General features: G+C 39.3%; 1 protein-coding gene across 2 annotated transcripts in view; it reads right to left on the minus strand.

Annotated features, from left to right (window-relative positions):
* Positions 1 to 792: 792 nt before the first annotated feature.
* DHX35 (DEAH-box helicase 35) overlaps positions 793 to 17933 on the minus strand; it is a 28229-nt gene continuing 11088 nt past the window's right edge. Inside the window, exons 12-22 of one of the 2 annotated variants that reach the window (XM_032704981.1) lie at positions 16729 to 16939; positions 14917 to 15041; positions 14390 to 14444; positions 9419 to 9514; positions 8996 to 9090; positions 8323 to 8400; positions 7094 to 7223; positions 6343 to 6424; positions 5757 to 5828; positions 4045 to 4156; positions 793 to 2533 (exon numbers count right to left, since the gene is read on the minus strand). In XM_032704981.1, the coding sequence (XP_032560872.1) occupies positions 2489 to 2533; positions 4045 to 4156; positions 5757 to 5828; positions 6343 to 6424; positions 7094 to 7223; positions 8323 to 8400; positions 8996 to 9090; positions 9419 to 9514; positions 14390 to 14444; positions 14917 to 15041; positions 16729 to 16939 (1101 nt within the window). In that variant the 3' untranslated portion in view covers positions 793 to 2488. Of the gene's footprint in view, positions 2534 to 4017; positions 4157 to 5756; positions 5829 to 6342; positions 6425 to 7093; positions 7224 to 8322; positions 8401 to 8995; positions 9091 to 9418; positions 9515 to 14389; positions 14445 to 14916; positions 15042 to 16728; positions 16940 to 17933 lie in introns of both variants that reach the window. The other variant, XM_032704980.1, reaches the window with a different exon arrangement.

Here is a 17933-nt window from a genome sequence, read left to right on the forward strand (position 1 = left end):
CAGTGAAAGAATGACTTCTTTTTCAAGCAGTATTTTGATTCAACAGACTAATATTTTAACCTCATTCTCTAAAAGCCAGAGATAAAATCCTCAAATGTTTCATAAACTACTGACAACCATCTTCAAATGACTTCAACCTCCCCCACAACAGACTGTTTATGGAGGAAAGAGCCAACAACAAGGCAGTAATCCACCTCCTTAATCAAGGCTATTTAAAGCATAATGCTCTGTACAAATCTAGCACAGCTGTAGGCCAAAGCTTGACAAAGCAAAGAGATTTTCAGGGTTCTTTAAGTTTCGGGTCTCTATCTTCAAACACCTTCAAAGGGTCCATACCTCTGATGCAAGCAGGACTTTCTCTCTAAAGGTGACCTTAATCTGGATCCTAAAAACATTTATTCTTAGCCTGCATCTCTAGTATAAAGTCTGCCTGTTTTGTTGCTGGTGATACCTCAATAGTTTGTAAAACAGCGAAAAAGACAAGTTTTAGTTTCTTTTTTTGTTTACAAAGACCTACTGCACCCATTCTTACAGAAGGAAAATTGCTTGTAGCATTTGACAAAGCTTGTACATCCCTGGGTTCTGAACTCCACAAGAGTCACAGTCTTTCCTACAGAAAATTTTTGCAGCTGTGCAGCCACATAAAAGAACATCTGGGGAAGAGAGTTCTCCAGAACCACCCAAAATTCTCAGAACTGGCAAATGTAGTAGCCACCCACTGACAGCCCAGGCCAGTACAAACACACAGTACCTTGGGAAATCACCCACTGAAGTGATGAATTCTCAAACTGCTTCGATTCAATGGTTTTATTTTTCTTAAGAATACTTCCAGAGGACAGAGAAACATGGACATTTTACAAGTCTTCATATTCAGTTCTTTCTCCAGGCCTTTAAGAGAAAAAAACCTGCAAATTGAACCTTTTTAGTAAGTGCCAACACTGCTCTCAGCTCCAGCTGGGAGACAGTCCCTGCCCTAAAGAGCTTCCACTCTAAGAGATTTATACAAAGGTGAGGGTCACAGGGCCAACAGGGAGGAAGGTGACACATTTTCATGCTGCTGGTGCCATTCCTGGAGACTGGTACATCTGTTTGTGCTGGCAGTCGGGACGCTGAAGAGATACACAGTGCACATGGCACAACACGTTCTCTCTGCAGGAGTTTGGAAGAGAGAAGGTAAAGAAGTTCTCAAGAAAGTTTTCGAGGCAGTCCTGTAATGAGGAAGGCATTTGTTCTATGCAGAAGTTTTTGCCTATTTATATACTTTTTTTAAAAAAAGAAAATAAAATAGTTAATATGCCAAAAACATATTATCAAATCAGCTGCCTTACAAAAATAAAATTTTCAAACAATATCTCTCTAAAATAAATACTAATAGGTAAAAATGGAAAATGGAAATAATTAAATACATGTATCCAAGCTATTTTGTTAAAACACAAATAAGCATAGTTCCTTACTGAAAAGCAGTCATGGAATCCTGATTAAAGCAGAAACTGTTCAGAGCATCCTTCTCTTCAGTAACATCGGAAGGTGAGTCCCAAGCAGTAAAGAACAGATTCATAATAAAAGAAATATATAGGACTGTGTTCGCTGTAGGAAAGTACAAAACATTTCCTTCCATACTGAACAACAGAGACTAAAAAAACAGTGCTCCACGATATCTCCCTAATGAAATTTATTGATATTGCCAAGCAGTGAGAGAGTACCAATTTTTCTCCTGTAGGAAAAAAAAGAGTAAAGTGAACTTGATTGTTTAGGAATATACATGTTTGGTCTCCTGATTGAACAAAAAATTAATCCTTCTTAAAAATACTGAGCTCCTCTTCCTCCCCTCCCCAAACAGCAACTCTCACGTGCAGAATCAAGACATTTCAGTCGGAGCTGCCCACAGAAGGACTGCTCAGCACAGGGAATGGGGCAGCTCCACCTCAGGAGGGAGACTTTTACTGCTTGGGAGCACAAGCTGCACCAGTTTGGGATGGTCCAACATGAAATCAATGTTTCCATGGCAGCACCTTGCACCTCCAGGAGTAGTGGATTGCCCTGAGCTCCTGCTGGCAGGAGTCAGGCTCAGTTTTGTTGGTGTAGGTCACAGTGCTCTAGGTAACAGAGGCAGGGTACCCTATTCCCCACACTCATAAGGCAGTTGTACCACTCCAGGAAATCTGTTTCTTTCTTGAAGGTTTCAATTTTTTTGTGGTCTTGTATGTCTGTTTAATTTTTAAATTGTTTTTCTACCTATTTAAAAGGAGCAACATGCCCAGATTAACAACAGTGGTCAAGTAGGCAAAGAATAAAATGTCCACAATGCAAGCTCTACGCAGGTTTACAGTGTACTGGTCATGCATAAACCCCTACAGATCCTGGCAGGCATTTAAACATTTAAGTTGATGGAAGATCAAACTGCTAATGAACTGACTGCTGAATGGACTGTAGCCAGCTTGGAATCACTGGTAGGTTCTGCTTCTGATGTCACAAAACTTAAGCCATGTCAGTGGTCATCTACTTTAGCCCTTTTTGCTTTCAAGGAAAGATGCTGCAAGAAAAGAACAGAAAGTCTGCTTAGCAGGCACACCATGATTAGCAAAAAAAAAAAAATCAATTAGAATGCTTTCAGTCTTTAATCCCAAATTATATAAATTCTTACACAAATATCCCTTCCCAACCTCTGCTTGTTGCTGATACAGCTAAAATAAAGTTATGAAATAAAAATCCACATCTACCCCAAAGTGATGTTCTGCACTAACTGCAAGCAAAGGGACAATTTCCTACTGGAAGCAAGTTGCCAGATGTAAAAATGCACAGAGAGAGAGATGTGCTCCCAACAATACATCTGCACAAACACCAGGAGCATGCACATGAAGGATAAGACTTTAACTACTGTATCAACCCTGCAGTTACTAGACCTTTGGACCTCTGTGCTTTTAAAGACCTACAGAAATGTGGAATAAAAATATGAAGGAAATTCTGCAAAATTTGGAATGAGAAATAAGTGACTGAGACAAAGATGAAGCTGTAGAAGAACATGTTTTAACACAGAATCCTATTCATTGGGGATTTGGGTTTAACTTGATATAGGAATAAAAACTCTCATATTTGAGGAATCCCTTCCTAGCACAAAGATGTATCCTTCAGTAGAAAAAGGGTCTGAATGTTTATAAACTAACATAAATCTGTGTGGTTTGCAATGGCTTGCTTATTCAAAATTTACATGTATGACTCAAAGCTTTACACAACAGAAACATTTCTAATTTTTAAACATTTTATAAGGAAACCCAAGCTTTTTGGCTGATATGGATAACTGACCAAATTGGAAAAGACAAATTTCCTCAAAACCAGCAACATCCTCCAGAGCTTCCATTCACTTCAGGATGAAAGCAATGATTAGGTCATACTGCAGAGTTCACCTCTATCAAATCAAAAGAATGGTAATGGTAAAAATTAGGTTCTGATGTAATTTCACAGAATATCCACACAGTTGCAGCACTACCTTGAGAACATGTAAGGTAGGCAATAAATTCAAGACAAGTATTCTTCACTTACAAAAAGCAATTCAAGTTTTATCTGAATAAACCATCGAGTCCCACTTCCCAACACCACCTACCTGAAGGAAAACCTCATCCCAAACTTCAGCCTGTGGAGAGGTCATATCACTGTGGGATGTTGTGTTGTGTATGGGATGTGAATCAAAGGACTAATTATTCCAGGAACAGATTTGATACAGCACTGGCTCATCATCAAGTCCAGTGCATATATTCAAGTGTAAAATGGTTGAAGGGTCAATTTACCAGGGTGGAAATGAACCACTTTGTATCTCTGAGATCCTGTCTGTTGGCTGGATAATAGGGAAAAACCTTTCATGCATCAACTTACTATCCTCTTCCTTTAAACTAAAATCAATACAAATGAATGAACAAATGAACAAAACCAACTTAATTTTTGTCCCATGAAATAGACAACAAAGGAAACATAAACACTTAGAAAGGTCAGATACAAGAGCTGCTGCTGCAGCAATGGTACCGTTTGGGATTTATGCCGATTCCGTACCGTTCCTTGCTGGTAAAAATGAGGAGCCAGTTCCAGGAGCCACGCAGATTCCACGGCAGTCACATCTCTCATGTAATATTTAGCAGTCTGTATGACTTCATTGTAGACTACCCTAGGAGGAAGGAGAAAAAATAGTGTTTGCTGTAAAGTAATGAAGGAGAGATGAGCTAGAGCATATTTAGGTAGCTTCACATATGTGCTGCAGAGGTGGCATTTACAGAGTGTCGAGAGAGTCTTTAAGTTGTAACTCAGCCTCTTACCTCTTTCCCTCTGCTTGGTCAGAGTATTCTCCATTAAGACAACTTTAGATTGCCATGAAAACACTTTCACATACTACCAAGACATATGCATATATGGCATAGAAGAGAGAATATTTCTTATAATGGGGCCAAGGGGGACTCACAACTGATACTTTGGAAGAGAGAATATTAGTTATTCTGTAATATCATAAGGAAAGATGTCAAAAGCACCAAAATCCTGGGCCCACAACAAGCAGGGCATGAATCCCAGCACGAGTATCCCTGGCGCCAGTCTGCAGACAAGCAAGATAAGCATTAGAGGGAGAAATCAGCTTTAACTCCTGCCAGAACATCTCCTGGCAAGAGACACAGAAACAGCCAACCATGTGGACTCATCCCTGCTGCCAGCATGAACAGGATACCAGCACAGACAGCCTATTTCTGAGGTCACCCTTAGTAGGGAAGGTCCTTTTCCCCATGGAAGCACAAACCCCCATGCTGAAGGGTTAGTCACCAAAGCCAGAAGTCACTATCTGCCTTCTATATGCAGCAGAGCTGCATGAGGTTTGTGGGCTCCTATTAATTGGTATTTTGCTCTCAAAAGCAAAGAGGAGTGAGTCCAAAATTCTCTTTGCCAAACACAACATGAGACATGCCAACTAATACAACTGAAGAGAAATCTGAGGAAAATAAACCAGAATGAGAACACATTTTTGATACACCTGTAACAGACAGAGAATTGAAGCCCTCAATAGAGGATGATTGCCCAGGATGCACTAGCACTGAAATTCAGGTTGCTAATTACTCCTGTCTTACAAGATGCCACAAGCCATGACACTGGGCCAAGTTTATCCTTCAAAGTCCCAGCAACAGGCAGTGAAGGACAAAAGCCCAAATACTTCAGGCTGATCATGGTGACCTGAAAGTTAGGAACACATTTCTGTTTGTTATCTGAGCATCTCTGACCTGCAAATAGAATGAAAATATCCCAGCTGATGGGAAAGTACAACCATTTCTTTCCTCAATCTGCTGGACAGCCATAGCTTTTCACATCATGCATTTTATGGGTAAGCCCTCTCCCAGCAAGCCATTTGCAATTACTGCAGTACACGTTTGACAGGATATTTCCTTAATAGCCTTAGTAAAAGTAAATTAACCCTAGTTCTGTCTAGGTACAGAGACTACTCAAAGAACAATCTGCAGTGCAAGATATGGTGCCCACTAAACAAGGGTCACCTGGCTCTGCTTTCCAAACTCTGCAGGTGTTTTTGGCAGTTAAATGTCACTCTATTCCCCTGATTTATTTGGATACTGCCTACAAAATGTTGCAAAGGAAATGCCAGTTGGATTCTCTCTGTGAGAAGGGTGACCTTCTACATCTATTTATCCACTGGTGGAGAGAAGTCATTCAGGAACATGTCTGGATGCTGCCTTAAAAAAATGCCCACCCAAGTAAAAGCAGCTTTAACTCACCAGCGTGGAGGTTTCTCTGCATACAGCACTGAGGTGGGGTGGATATGAAGCTCATGGTCGTCACGGATCGTCCTTGAAAGCAAGATACTATTTCAGACTGTGCATCTATTTATTGTTTAACGTTTGCCCAGTAACAATGTCAATAAAAGCAAGAATGAAAGAGCTGGAGTAAATTAATAAGATTTGCATTTAATGAACAGATGAAACCAGGCTTAAATCCTGGTCAAAGGAACAATTGATAATTTAATGTCCTAAAAGAAGTTATGCCTACATTAAATGAAAAAGTAGCATTTCAGGCATTTATTTACTGTTGCACTGCAACTGTACTTGTTTAAATAAACACAAGCTAATTACTACTAGTAACAGCTTCCCACTATTAATAACTTTAGTTATATTTGCCAAAGAGAAGAGATAAACACTGAAGCCATTTGCAAATACAAAACTTCAAAAATTTAGTAAATCAATTGCCACATGTTTCCAATTGCAAGGGTCTAGAGAAGCATCTGTTTGGTGATTAAATTTAGATTTATTCATCAAAGGAGCTTTCCAAGTAATCAACAGTTGTACTGGAACTATATATAGTTACCTGTAAGCTCCAGTAGAGTGGAATTTAGCTGCATTGGCAAAGAATCCAGAAACTATACATCTCAAAACAGGATCTGGATCACCTGAATAGAAGAAATTTTCTGTAAAATGAGTCAATAGAATGGCAAAAATCCCTAAAATACCACTTAATCACCTCAAACAACTTTTCACAGTGCATCAGACTTTGACAGCAAAGGGGTGAAGGCAGACAAACCCTGCAACCTCATTTGTCTTCACTCTCACAGCAATTCGAAAATTACTACCTAAAAAACTACTGTTGCCACTCCATGCAGAGAGTTTCACAGTCCTTCACCCTGCATGCCACTGAGTACTAAAGTCTGATTTTTCAGAGGAGTTAGAGATAAGTGCTGAGAACTAGTCATGGCACCTGTGCACACACAGCACAGCTGGAAATCAGTGACTGAACATCATTTTGAACATACCAAAAAATGACTTTTTGAAAAGTCTAAGAGGGAACAGGGGACCTATTTATGACTCTCTTTGGTAAATCACTCCCTTAAATATATAATCAGTGGTTAAAATCTCTTGCTGGAAAACTTAGCTAATTGTACAAATATGCTGAAATGCTCTTCTTCAGCCATTTTTAGGAAAAAACATCTGGATTTAATTAACATTATTTTTAGGCGAGGGAGAAAATACTTCAAGAGTTACTAGAAAAGCAGGAAGCAGACTGACAATTTGGAAACTACCTTCAATATTTATTGAACAATGGGTTAAAAAAAATAATTCACCTTCACTGGACTTCTTTGGCACTTTAAAACGGACCAGAAGCTTTTTCAGTTGCTCTCTTACAACAGAAGCTCTAACAAGCCCTTTGTAGTTCAGAAAGTGATCTTGACACCACTGGGAGCTCTTGCTGTGCTGTACAGTGAGAAGAACAGAGAAACTTGCAGTGGGATACCATCAGCAAAACAAACCCCAACCTCTTTTGGATAGCCTTGCTCTCTTTTAATTCTGCCTCCTACAATATATTTATTGTGTTTTCCCTGAAAATTACCTATTTACATAAGCACCTAACAAGGGCACACAGCACCAATAACTACAAAACATGTTTCAAAAAATTCCTAAATAATAGCAGATCAAATGCTGTGGGGTATTTTCAAACAGATGTGCTTCACTTCTTCATATGTGGTGAAAGAGAACAGCATCAATTGTTCCATTTCATCCTCTCAGATCATAAACTAGTCTCTTTTCAACCTCTAAATGTAAACAGCCTTTTCTGTACACTGGCTTCAGTCTTCTCTATGCAAAGAACTGCTTCTCCAGCATTCACCACTCCATGATCTCTGCATTTGGCTGTTTCTAAGAGAATCACACAGATATAAAATTTAAGGGGGATCATTTCAGTTGGTGCCTGCCTGGCTGCTTTGTGGCAAGTCATGTTTAAACACTTGAGTGGTTATACTGCTTCAACTCAGCACTGCTGCAAATATATTATTATACAATTGCTATATGCCAGCAAAATATACTGCTCCCAAATAGGTGCAGCACTTCAAAATCATTAAGTGAAACCTCAGCTTGATGTAAAAACTTAGGATGAATACATAAGGTCAATGAAAAAGAGGATATGATGATCAATGAGTTTATTCAGAGAAAAAAAAAAGAGGTTTAGATGCAGTTTATCATCAGTAAAACATGACAAAATATTATATTAGAAATTCAGATACTTGTTTTCCCCAAGCCCTTTCAAAAATCCCAGTCTCCTTGAAAACAGCTGTCTACCCGTAAGATTCCCACGCTGAACCCAAACAAAATTCTCTTCATTCCCTGTTCTGAGGAACTACAGAAGGCCTGTGACAAAATAGGACCAGAATCGCTTTTAAAGCAGAACTATCACTTCATAGACTTAGTAAGTCCTCAGCTTTGAGGGTGCTGTGACTCTGAGAACTTCCAGATTCAGAACTGAGAACCTCAAATTCTTCCCATTCATGCAAATCCACACACACTTGAACTGACTTACTTTGACAAAGGCTTCATAAACATTAAGCATAGTGAGATGATCACCTTCTTCCACAGCAAACTTTCTGTGTTGCCTAGCCTGGAGAAGAATAAATATAACTTTAGAGGTAGATTTTTGCAAAAATCATATCCAATATCCTCAGTTCCCATCAGTTCTGTATTTCCTGGTGACTTAAAATTATTACCATCTAGGGCAGTTCCTCCAGGCAACAGCAATATTTCACTAGCCTCCCCTTTATTCAGGAGCACTTTTGCAAATAAAATTAGAAAAATTATCTGATAAAGAACCTCCTTTCATTAAAATTAAGCTCCTGCTACCTATTACGAATTTGTTACATCCTACTACTTTCTGTTTTATTCATCTCAAAAGGAAGTGGTGTGTGGGAAGGCTTGGGGTTTGGGGGTTTTTTTCCAAACCCTTACACTGACTAATATTGGTTTATAACCTTTCCTGTTTCTGGTCCTCAGAAGGAGGTTTTTACCACTAGTAAAGGACTCCCAAGATTCCCACTGTTATTTGGCTTCTTCATTTACCTACAATTAACAGGTACAGTCCTAGACCTTGCTTCATTTTCACACAAACTTGCAGTTTCTAACAGGTATCAGGAAACTACTTGGCAGAAATCCAGAAATTTCGAACTAACATACAGAAAATGAGATACAACTGAACTTACAGCTTGGGCTTTTTGATTTGGGGGGATCACAAAGATGTTTTGAATCTGCATCATGGCAGCAATTGTCAAAATCTCCTGGGAGCAGCCAAAATTTCCTGAGGAGTAAAGGAGAAATTCAGTAAAGGAAATCTTCTTTCATTCAACTCACCCCCATGTAGAATAAAAAGGATAAGAAGCAGAATATTTAAAAGCAAAATACATAAACTCCTGGATTTTTTTTCATAAGATTGAATGTTTTCAATGGAAAACTTAAGAAACAAATGTGTTAGACTTGCTATTTATTAGAGAGGTTCACGAGTTTAACCATTTCTTTTCACTAAGGACCACACCTAGATGAAATAGTTTGTCTTGAATTTAGCAAATGTCTAATACTACACTACAGTTACATGACTATGAAGAAACTGCCATTGTTTTTTCTCCTACCTGATTCCAGAAGCATCTTTGCAAACATAGGGTTCAAAGGAAACTCTGCTATTCTCATTCCCAGAGGCTCTGTTAACCGGCAGTGCATATCCAAACCTGCAGCACATCAATAAATCTGACTGTGACACAGGCAAACTAGCACAGAAAAGCTTCTTTAAGAATTTATTGTGTACTAAAGAGCAGAATTACGAGCTAAAATATCCCAAATGCACCTAAGCGTTGCTGAATGTACACTGCACCAAGCTTAAATGCAGTCCTTGATATCCATTTACTCTCCCACGGGTCACCACAATTTTTTTCCCCAAATATTTAAACACACAGGTTTCTTAATTTTAACGAAGTTCCATGGTTATTGACAATGATTTAGAAAAACTGCAGTCCAAGTCAATGTCATGGCCAGAGGGGATATTAGCTGTTAGTCTCACACATCTCTTCTGAAGTATTTAGCAGCATTTCACTTAATGGGGATGTAAAGCAGAAGGAGAACAGAGGAGAAGGAAAACAGGGATAATTGTGTAACAGGCATTACTGCAGAAACAGGAAGCACTGCCAGGGTAGGTAGGTAGTACATGAATCACCTCTACTTAGGTCATGGAGAAAAATAATTTAATATTACCTAAACAAGAGTTTAGTCTGCCTTATGTGTGAACAACCAAACCATCAGGCATGTTCCAGCTGTAACCTTTTCCCTGGAACTAGTACAGGAGGGAGGCTTGACAGCTTGCTTTGTGATTCCCAGTTCTCACTGAGCAACCCTGCACACTTACCATTCCAGTGGAATGGCTTCCTGCAGTGAAACCCCTGCAGCAAGGGTGACCCATACAAACACCAGGTCGTATTCTAACTCAGAGCTTTATGCTGACACTTCGGGGAAAAGCCTTTCCTTTGCAAGAGGACATAAAAATAGAATTCAAAAAAAAGAATACAGACACAGGAATCAATAAGAAGGAAAAAAGCTCGCTAAGAAAGGCAGCAAAGAGTAAAAATTGAAAGAGAAAACAGCAAGAAGCCAAGTTGTATGATCTGTGACGTGGAGGCAAACCACAAGGCAAAGGCTACACAAGGAGGGACTAACAAGAGCCCAAGAACAGCACTGCAGGGCACTGTAGGTTGCATAACTAACCACAGCAAAGTGACCTGAGGAAACACAACTGTGCCCATGCATTATATAAACACAGTATTTGTCAGACTATGTGCTGGCAACAAACCCACAGCTGTACTTCAGCTCTGCTTCACAGAGAAAAGCAAAACCTCAAATCCAGTCAAGGAATGAGCTCTTCTATAACTCGTGTCAGTATATCTGAAACCACAGATACCTCTATCCAGTGTTTACTTTATTATTTGACATGTTATCATCTCACTGATGATAATGTAGTAATTCACTCACCACACTCCTACACTGTTCAACAAAACCTAACAGGCTTTTCACATCACAGTACTTTCCTCAGAAACAGGTGCAAAAGGCAGCTTATGTGAAATGATGAACTAATAAATAATAAAAACAAAGTCACAGAAACTGTAAAACTTAAGGCTTATTTGACTACTGCCATATGAGAAGGTTAAGTTCTACCACAATTAATAGCTATTAAAGAATATTAGAATAGGCTGTCCTTCATCTACAGAAAGACACATACATTCCTAAGTAGGAAAAAGGAGAAATGACCATCTTTTTAACCTTCTACACGTGCATCAAACCAGAATCCTTTGCCTTCTGCTGAATCCTACAAATGTCAATACAATTTTGCATGAACTACATATATGCAAAGATGTCTTTGTAGCAGTGAGCCTGAATGTACACAAAAGGCTTGCAGTGGGTACTAGTTTGGAATACATAAAAGTTTCCTTCAGATAATCCTGGAATCAACCACTGTATCTATATATATATATATGAAATTGAAGATCTTAGAAAAAGATATTACAAAGATTTTAATTGAACATGCTCAGGAGAGATTATTCAAGTACTAGGACACTAAAAATTTGCAAGTAACAACCACTAGTATGTGATGCACTGAGGGATTCAAACACTCCTTTTTAGACTTAGGTAGAGTGGTTGTTTCAGATAAGTGACAACTTACAAACAAATCTTCAACAAAATCATGAACCTGAAATGAAGCTAAAAATAAATCCACTTTTTAGCTCGCTTATTTAACACTTAAATTACACTTAAAAGCAATAAACTCCAACTGACAACTTGGACTTTCAATGGGACATCAAAGGAGGAGAGATACTCCTGATGTAATCAGTTTGCAGCACTGTAAAAATAATCCCTCTAAAAACAGTCATGTGTTTATTCAACACAACTATCTCAGCCTTAAGAGCATCTGCCCTGCACACATTGGCACCACATGGGCACAACAGGGGCCCGACCCCAAACTGCACATTGACATGTTACTGCAATGCAAATGATGAAATACATGTTCCTACTTGCACAAGAGAAATTTGATTCTCACTGCACCTGCAAATGCTTGGGCAGCTTCACCTCTGCTACTTACATACAATTTTCAAAATAAACCACCAAAAACTTTAAACTTCAGCAAAAACTGAAGAATGAATCCGTGCATCACACACATGCACACCCATTTCTTTCCATCTGAAACACCAACATCAGCATTTCTCTGTTTTGGTACAAAGCTGGGCCGCCAAGAGAGTAACAGCTCTGTGAAGAACACTTCTGCCAAAACATCAACCAGCTAATCAGGGAGTTTATTGAACTTTCCATTTCCCTGAGGTGGTTTTGGCACCCTTGCAACACGCTTCTGAGCCACTGTGATGGTCCTTGTTCCCAGCCCAAAAAGGTTGCCAAGAACCAAGTGCCTTAAGTGAAACCCTCCTTTGCAAGTTGGAACTGAACCAGCACAGGGCAAAATCCTGGCCAAGCAGAGTTACAGCTCCATGAGAGCAAGAAGGGAGCAGATTGCCACAAGTTACAACACAGCATTTGTGAGTGATGGGAAAATAGCCACAAACTTCTGGAAGCTTCCAAAACTTACACAATCTCCTTTATGCTGCCTCATGTTTACATTATGGAGCAAATATTGCTAACTTTAGCTCTGTGCTTGTAGTTAATTCAAAGTCAAACAGAGCTTCATTTTGATTACATGGTCTCACATCAACGTTCTGGTTTAAGTTTCTTTCATTCAAAAAGTTTAAACAGTTGTCAGAAAACCCCCCAAAATAACAGTTCTTCCTATAAGCAAAGTTAGGCAGCATACATCCGACTCACCACAAGTAAAAGGAACTGAAAACTGTGCATAAAAAATATTACTACAATGTGATTTGAGTGTTAAAAGCATCCAACCACGGCTTAATGAATAAAATCAAAATGAACACACCTAGAATCAAAGACTATCTCAAGTTGGAAGGGACCCACCCATAAGGCCCAAGTCTAACTCCCTGCTCCTGGCAGGACTATCTGATACGCCAAGAATGTTGTTTGGACTCTACTGAATTGGAGAAGAAGCTGTGACTAGCAACTCAGAGAACAGAATAAAAAAACCTATATTCTATTAAATGGCTAAATAGTAGAAAAGCATTTTAAATTATGCTCCCAGGATCTGTTAGTCTATTTTTCCTTCTTTTCATTAGAAGTTTGTCTGCATCTGTTCACTTGTCCATAACTAAAAAGTTCAATACTAAAACCAGAGCAGAGTCTTTGCAAGTTGCATGTATTTAAAGCACAAAACCAGCACTGAAACACACACACTGTCTGTGAGAAACAGTTCCAATTTATCCAGGAGAAAATGTGATGGCTTTAGGAATGATCACGGATTCTTTTTTTAGTGGTTGCATCACGTAATCACAGCTAACAGAATCATAACAGTTTGACTTGCTGTGGGTTTGAACTTTGCCTCAGCTGCAGGACCAACCACATCAACAGCACTACACTGCAGCAGGTGTAGCTTTACAGCCAAAAGTCATCCTGCATTCAGAGCAGACACAGACTAGAATCCATCTAAAAATTATAATTAGGTTAGCTCTTAATAACTTTTGTCAGTACCTTCAAAATCATAGCAACCAGAAGGGTTGATAACTAACACTTGTTTTCCTAAGCCATGGGGAATCAACCTTTCTATGGGGTTTCGTGCAGAGCCTCCAGGGACTGGCCTCTCCCAAATTCAGGCATCAGATTTGACTCACAATGTTTAGGCCGAGTTCTAGCACATACATCAAGATCAGATAATGAGTGAAAGGTGCTAACAGGAAAATTTACAATAGACACACTACGCTTTCTAAAGTCCCACCAAGGAACAAATGAAGAAGCAACTCTATTAGCCTTGCTAAATTCTGCGTTGTTACAAACAGTTTGATCCTGAAAGAGCAGTCAAATCTTTACTTTCAACCTTTCTTTATTTATACTTGCAAGTGTACATGTTTCCATCAGCAGCACAGTAACATGAAATGAAAGACCACCACACCGAGGGCTTGAGTATCTAACATCTTATCTAACTGGATGCAGGTAAATTTAGTGTCTGGTTCCTGTACTGGTCTAATTAGTGTCCAAACTCCCTTTGTATCTTCATACACTCTGTATGGACCAAAGAAACACAAATAGGATCTGCCTGTGAACAAACACCCCCATCAGCTCAGAGTCCTGCTCCTACCAAGGAGTTGGTTTCCCCCCACGAAATTGCAAGGAAATACAGAGAAGATAGCTATAAATACTCAGGTACCCAATCTAAACAGTTCAATTCTAGTTTATACTCTATGCAATACATTTCCAGTTCCTCAAAGAATGTTACTGCTGCCTTTTGATTGCTAATAAGGAAAAGTAAATCCAGAAGAGACTGAGGTACACTTTAAAAACCCGCCAACAAAAAGCTTCCCCCAGTCAGGGCTGTGTTCCTCTTTTTCAAAGCACAGCACTCAAATGAAAGCTTGATTAATGCCCATCCAATCACCAGATACAAATTACAATTTTTTTCATAACTCCTGTAATAAAACTGCAAATAAAGCAAAGCATAATGTTCTCACCTCCTAAAGCATACAGCAACTCTAAAGCTTGCACCATTGACTGTGCAGGAGGTGGCTGTGAAGAGAAAATGTGCATTTATTAAAGTTATCAGCATAAAACACATGAGTTTTCATAAAAATTCATAGATCTTCCTCTTTTACAAAATCCTTGTTTAACAACAAACCTTTCTATTTCTGCAGAATGAAGAAAGAGCTTTCACTCTCTTCCTTCTTCACAAATTCAGTGCAAAGGGACTATAGCTACAGTTCTACAGAACCTCACAGTTTGTCTTTCTAAGACTTCTCAGTCTTCTCACCCTGACTTCTCAACACTTCTAACAGCAAACTCTGGAACACGAACAGTCATTTTTAAGTTGTCACACAGGTTATTGGCACTATTGATTCCCAGAAGCCCTCTTTGCTGCCTGACAGGGGACAGTGAGCGGTGCTTTCCAAATCTGTACAGTGAATTAGTTCTCTGGATAATCAGCAAGTCATCCACTGATCTTTCTTCACCCCAAGGAAAGATTACAGAGCCTGGGACTCACCGAAAGGAAGGGGAACCTGAGGACATTGTCGATGCCCAAAGCTTTCAGCTGCAGGATGACGGGTGCCAGGTTACTGCGCTGCATCTCCGGCACCGTGGCCTTGGGCAGCTTCTCAAAGTCCTCCTCTGTTGTGAGAGAAAACAAAGCAACTGGAAACTGAGCTTCAACTCCCACTCTGTGCACTCAACACGACAGAATCAGACCCATTTCAAGTTTAAATTACACACATGAACTCAAAAATGAATACTTAACAAGTGTTAAAAGACGATCTCTAACCCCAAGATGATCCTTCTCCAATTTTATTTTATGATACTTTAATTTAAAAAGAAATTCAATAGGTTTGGCTACACTGCTCTTTTTGTAGCTGACCCACCCCTATCTCAATTTAAAATGCTATAAATTCTTTGCAGAAATCTGGAAATGCTTTGTTTCTCTTCTGTGTAATGTTTTTGTCAGAAAATAAAAGGCGGAGTGCAAAATGCTACAAAAAAGGTATTTTTAAAGAAGGGACATGGATAAGTTCAAAACCAGCATGTTTTCAGTATAAGGACACTATTTTTAGTAACTACTCGAACAAAAGGAGGTTTAGAATACATATTTAAAATAGAGATTAAGGATTAAAAAACCATTTTATTTAAGAATGCTTTTTAAAAGCACATTCACTATAAAGACTAAGTCTGGAAAAATAGTTCATATAAGGTCAAAAGCCTTTTACCTTCCATTGACTCTTCTGCAGTGAAGAAAAAGGCACATGCTACATTATTTTCATTTCTACAGAACTCTTTTCTGTCTCTGGTCTCTCTCAAACCTTCCCTGAGATAAAGACAGTGTACGTTTCTCTGCTGTTTTCCATTCAGTGCACTTTCTTCTCTTTTCTATTTTTCCTCCTTTAAATTGCTCCTTAAAACACTCACTAGACCAGTTCTTGAGCACACAAAAATATCTTCAGTGTAGTCATGGTTTCTCCAGTAAAACACTTACAAAGCTATGTAAGCTTGGATGTTATTCAGCACACATTGTCTCCTGATTCTTACTCGACACATAAATTAAGACTATAAGTCACGTCTTGGTTTAATGTGGCAATTTCTGGCAAGCACATACACATTTTAAAGGAAAATGCTTGATCTCTCTCAGTCTCAAAGCTCCAGTAGAACTAAAGGGGACCTGAGGCACATCAGCAATGGCAGTGCTCAGCTGCAAAGCCTTTTCTCATCAAACAGCTGAGAACAGACACTTGGACTGCAGCTTTCTGGACACTGCAAGGGGTCAAGAGATTTATTTCTAACAGTAATTTTTGTACAGTGCCAGGGTCATTGATTTAAGGGAAGAATTTGGGGTTGGCTGCTATTCCTAGGAAAAAAAAGGGACACAAAGAAGTTTTCCCTCAGTTATCTAAAGTATTTCCAGAGCCTTTTCATTATATGCACAGTCTAATGCAGACTTTAGTAAAGAAAGCATCCCTGGTGAATATTATAAATTGAAGCCACCACTCAGAAACCAAAAATCATTAAAGAACAAACTTCTTAGTAGACTTGCCACTTTAAGAGTTGCATTAACATAACAGGTTGCTAATTGCTGACCCTGCTCAATTTGTGCTTCTGATTCATAAAAGGATTCAGTTTCCAATGCTTAGCACATATGAACAGTGTGTTTCTAAATAAGCCAGAGGAATAACAAAGGGAAATTTCTTTCTCTTGATGAAAGAACAAACACAGTTTAGTTCTCCTTAATCTAACGCTAAAATTAAAAGCATTGTGACTAAAAATGGCAGTCAGAGCAGCAGGTTCACCTTCCCTCCCCTGCCGGCCTGACCTGTGTACAGGCGGTAGCACTTCCCGGAGCGGTTCCGCCCCGCGCGTCCTGCCCGCTGGTTGGCAGAGGCTTTGGACACGGGCACCACCACCAGGCACTCGATGGCTGTTTTGGGGTTGTAGGCCCGGAGCTTCACAAAGCCACAGTCAATCACAAATGCAATGCCGTGAACTGTGATGGACGTCTCAGCGATGTTGGTGGCGACGATCACCTGCAAACACAGCGAGGACACTGTGAACTCCCCAACCTCCATGACACCAGCAGGCCTTTGCACCAGTGCACCAGGGCTCAAATACAAGCCAAGTGAAAGGCCTCACACATGACAGTTCCACTAAACACTCCAGAGTACAAAAGGATACAGCACAAGAAGCAGAAGGAGCTGTCGGCTTGAAATAAGCCCAGTTTTCACAGCTTCACAATCAGTTTCTTATTCAAATTTATTCTCTCTTCATAAAAAGAACTTGGCAGTGTTTGCAGAGAAAAAGATTAACTGACTGTAAATCAAGTGTTCTTATGTAGCAAACTAAAAATATTTTCTTTCTGCTTCTCAGTTATACTGAACTGTTCCTTGTACACTGGAGTGAGGTGGGGGAGAGAAAGGGAACAAAGTTGATCGAGCATTCCATGTTCAGCATTCCTGCAGACATTCACTTATAGTTATGTCCTAAAATATTAAAAATAATTGTTCCCAGACAGTGTGAAATTTAATCCTTATTTCATCTGAAATTAAGAAGTAGATCTTGAAGGTTAATTGACTAATGTCATATCCTGGAGAGAAAAGAAGTATTTATACTCAATATTCTCCCATGCCAGATGAACAATTTCACTTGTCAGCCTCCAGCAGGGATAAGAATTTTATCAAGTCACCCCAGTGTAGTTTTTTCAGCTTACTTCAGCCCCAACACAGGCCCTGCCTAAGCAGAAAGCACTAATCATACCCAATTATACACTCCTGTGACATTAAATGTCCAAACAAGACTTGTAGAAGTCAAAACAAAGCTTTTTTTCTACTAAAATCAAGTTTTATCTTGTTTCTTAGGTGAAACTATGGCACTTACCCGCTCTGGCACTAAATCTTCCATTACTGGTGGAAAACAGCCCCAGGCTTTTAGATCACAAAAAAAAAAAAAACCACAAAACACAAAAAGGTAAAAGCAGAGGAGTTCAGAGTGTAAGAAGATGCAACTGGATGAAGACAACTACAA

Source organism: Chiroxiphia lanceolata, chromosome 17, assembly GCF_009829145.1.
Source record: "Chiroxiphia lanceolata isolate bChiLan1 chromosome 17, bChiLan1.pri, whole genome shotgun sequence".
Taxonomy (NCBI): Eukaryota; Metazoa; Chordata; class Aves; order Passeriformes; family Pipridae; genus Chiroxiphia; species Chiroxiphia lanceolata.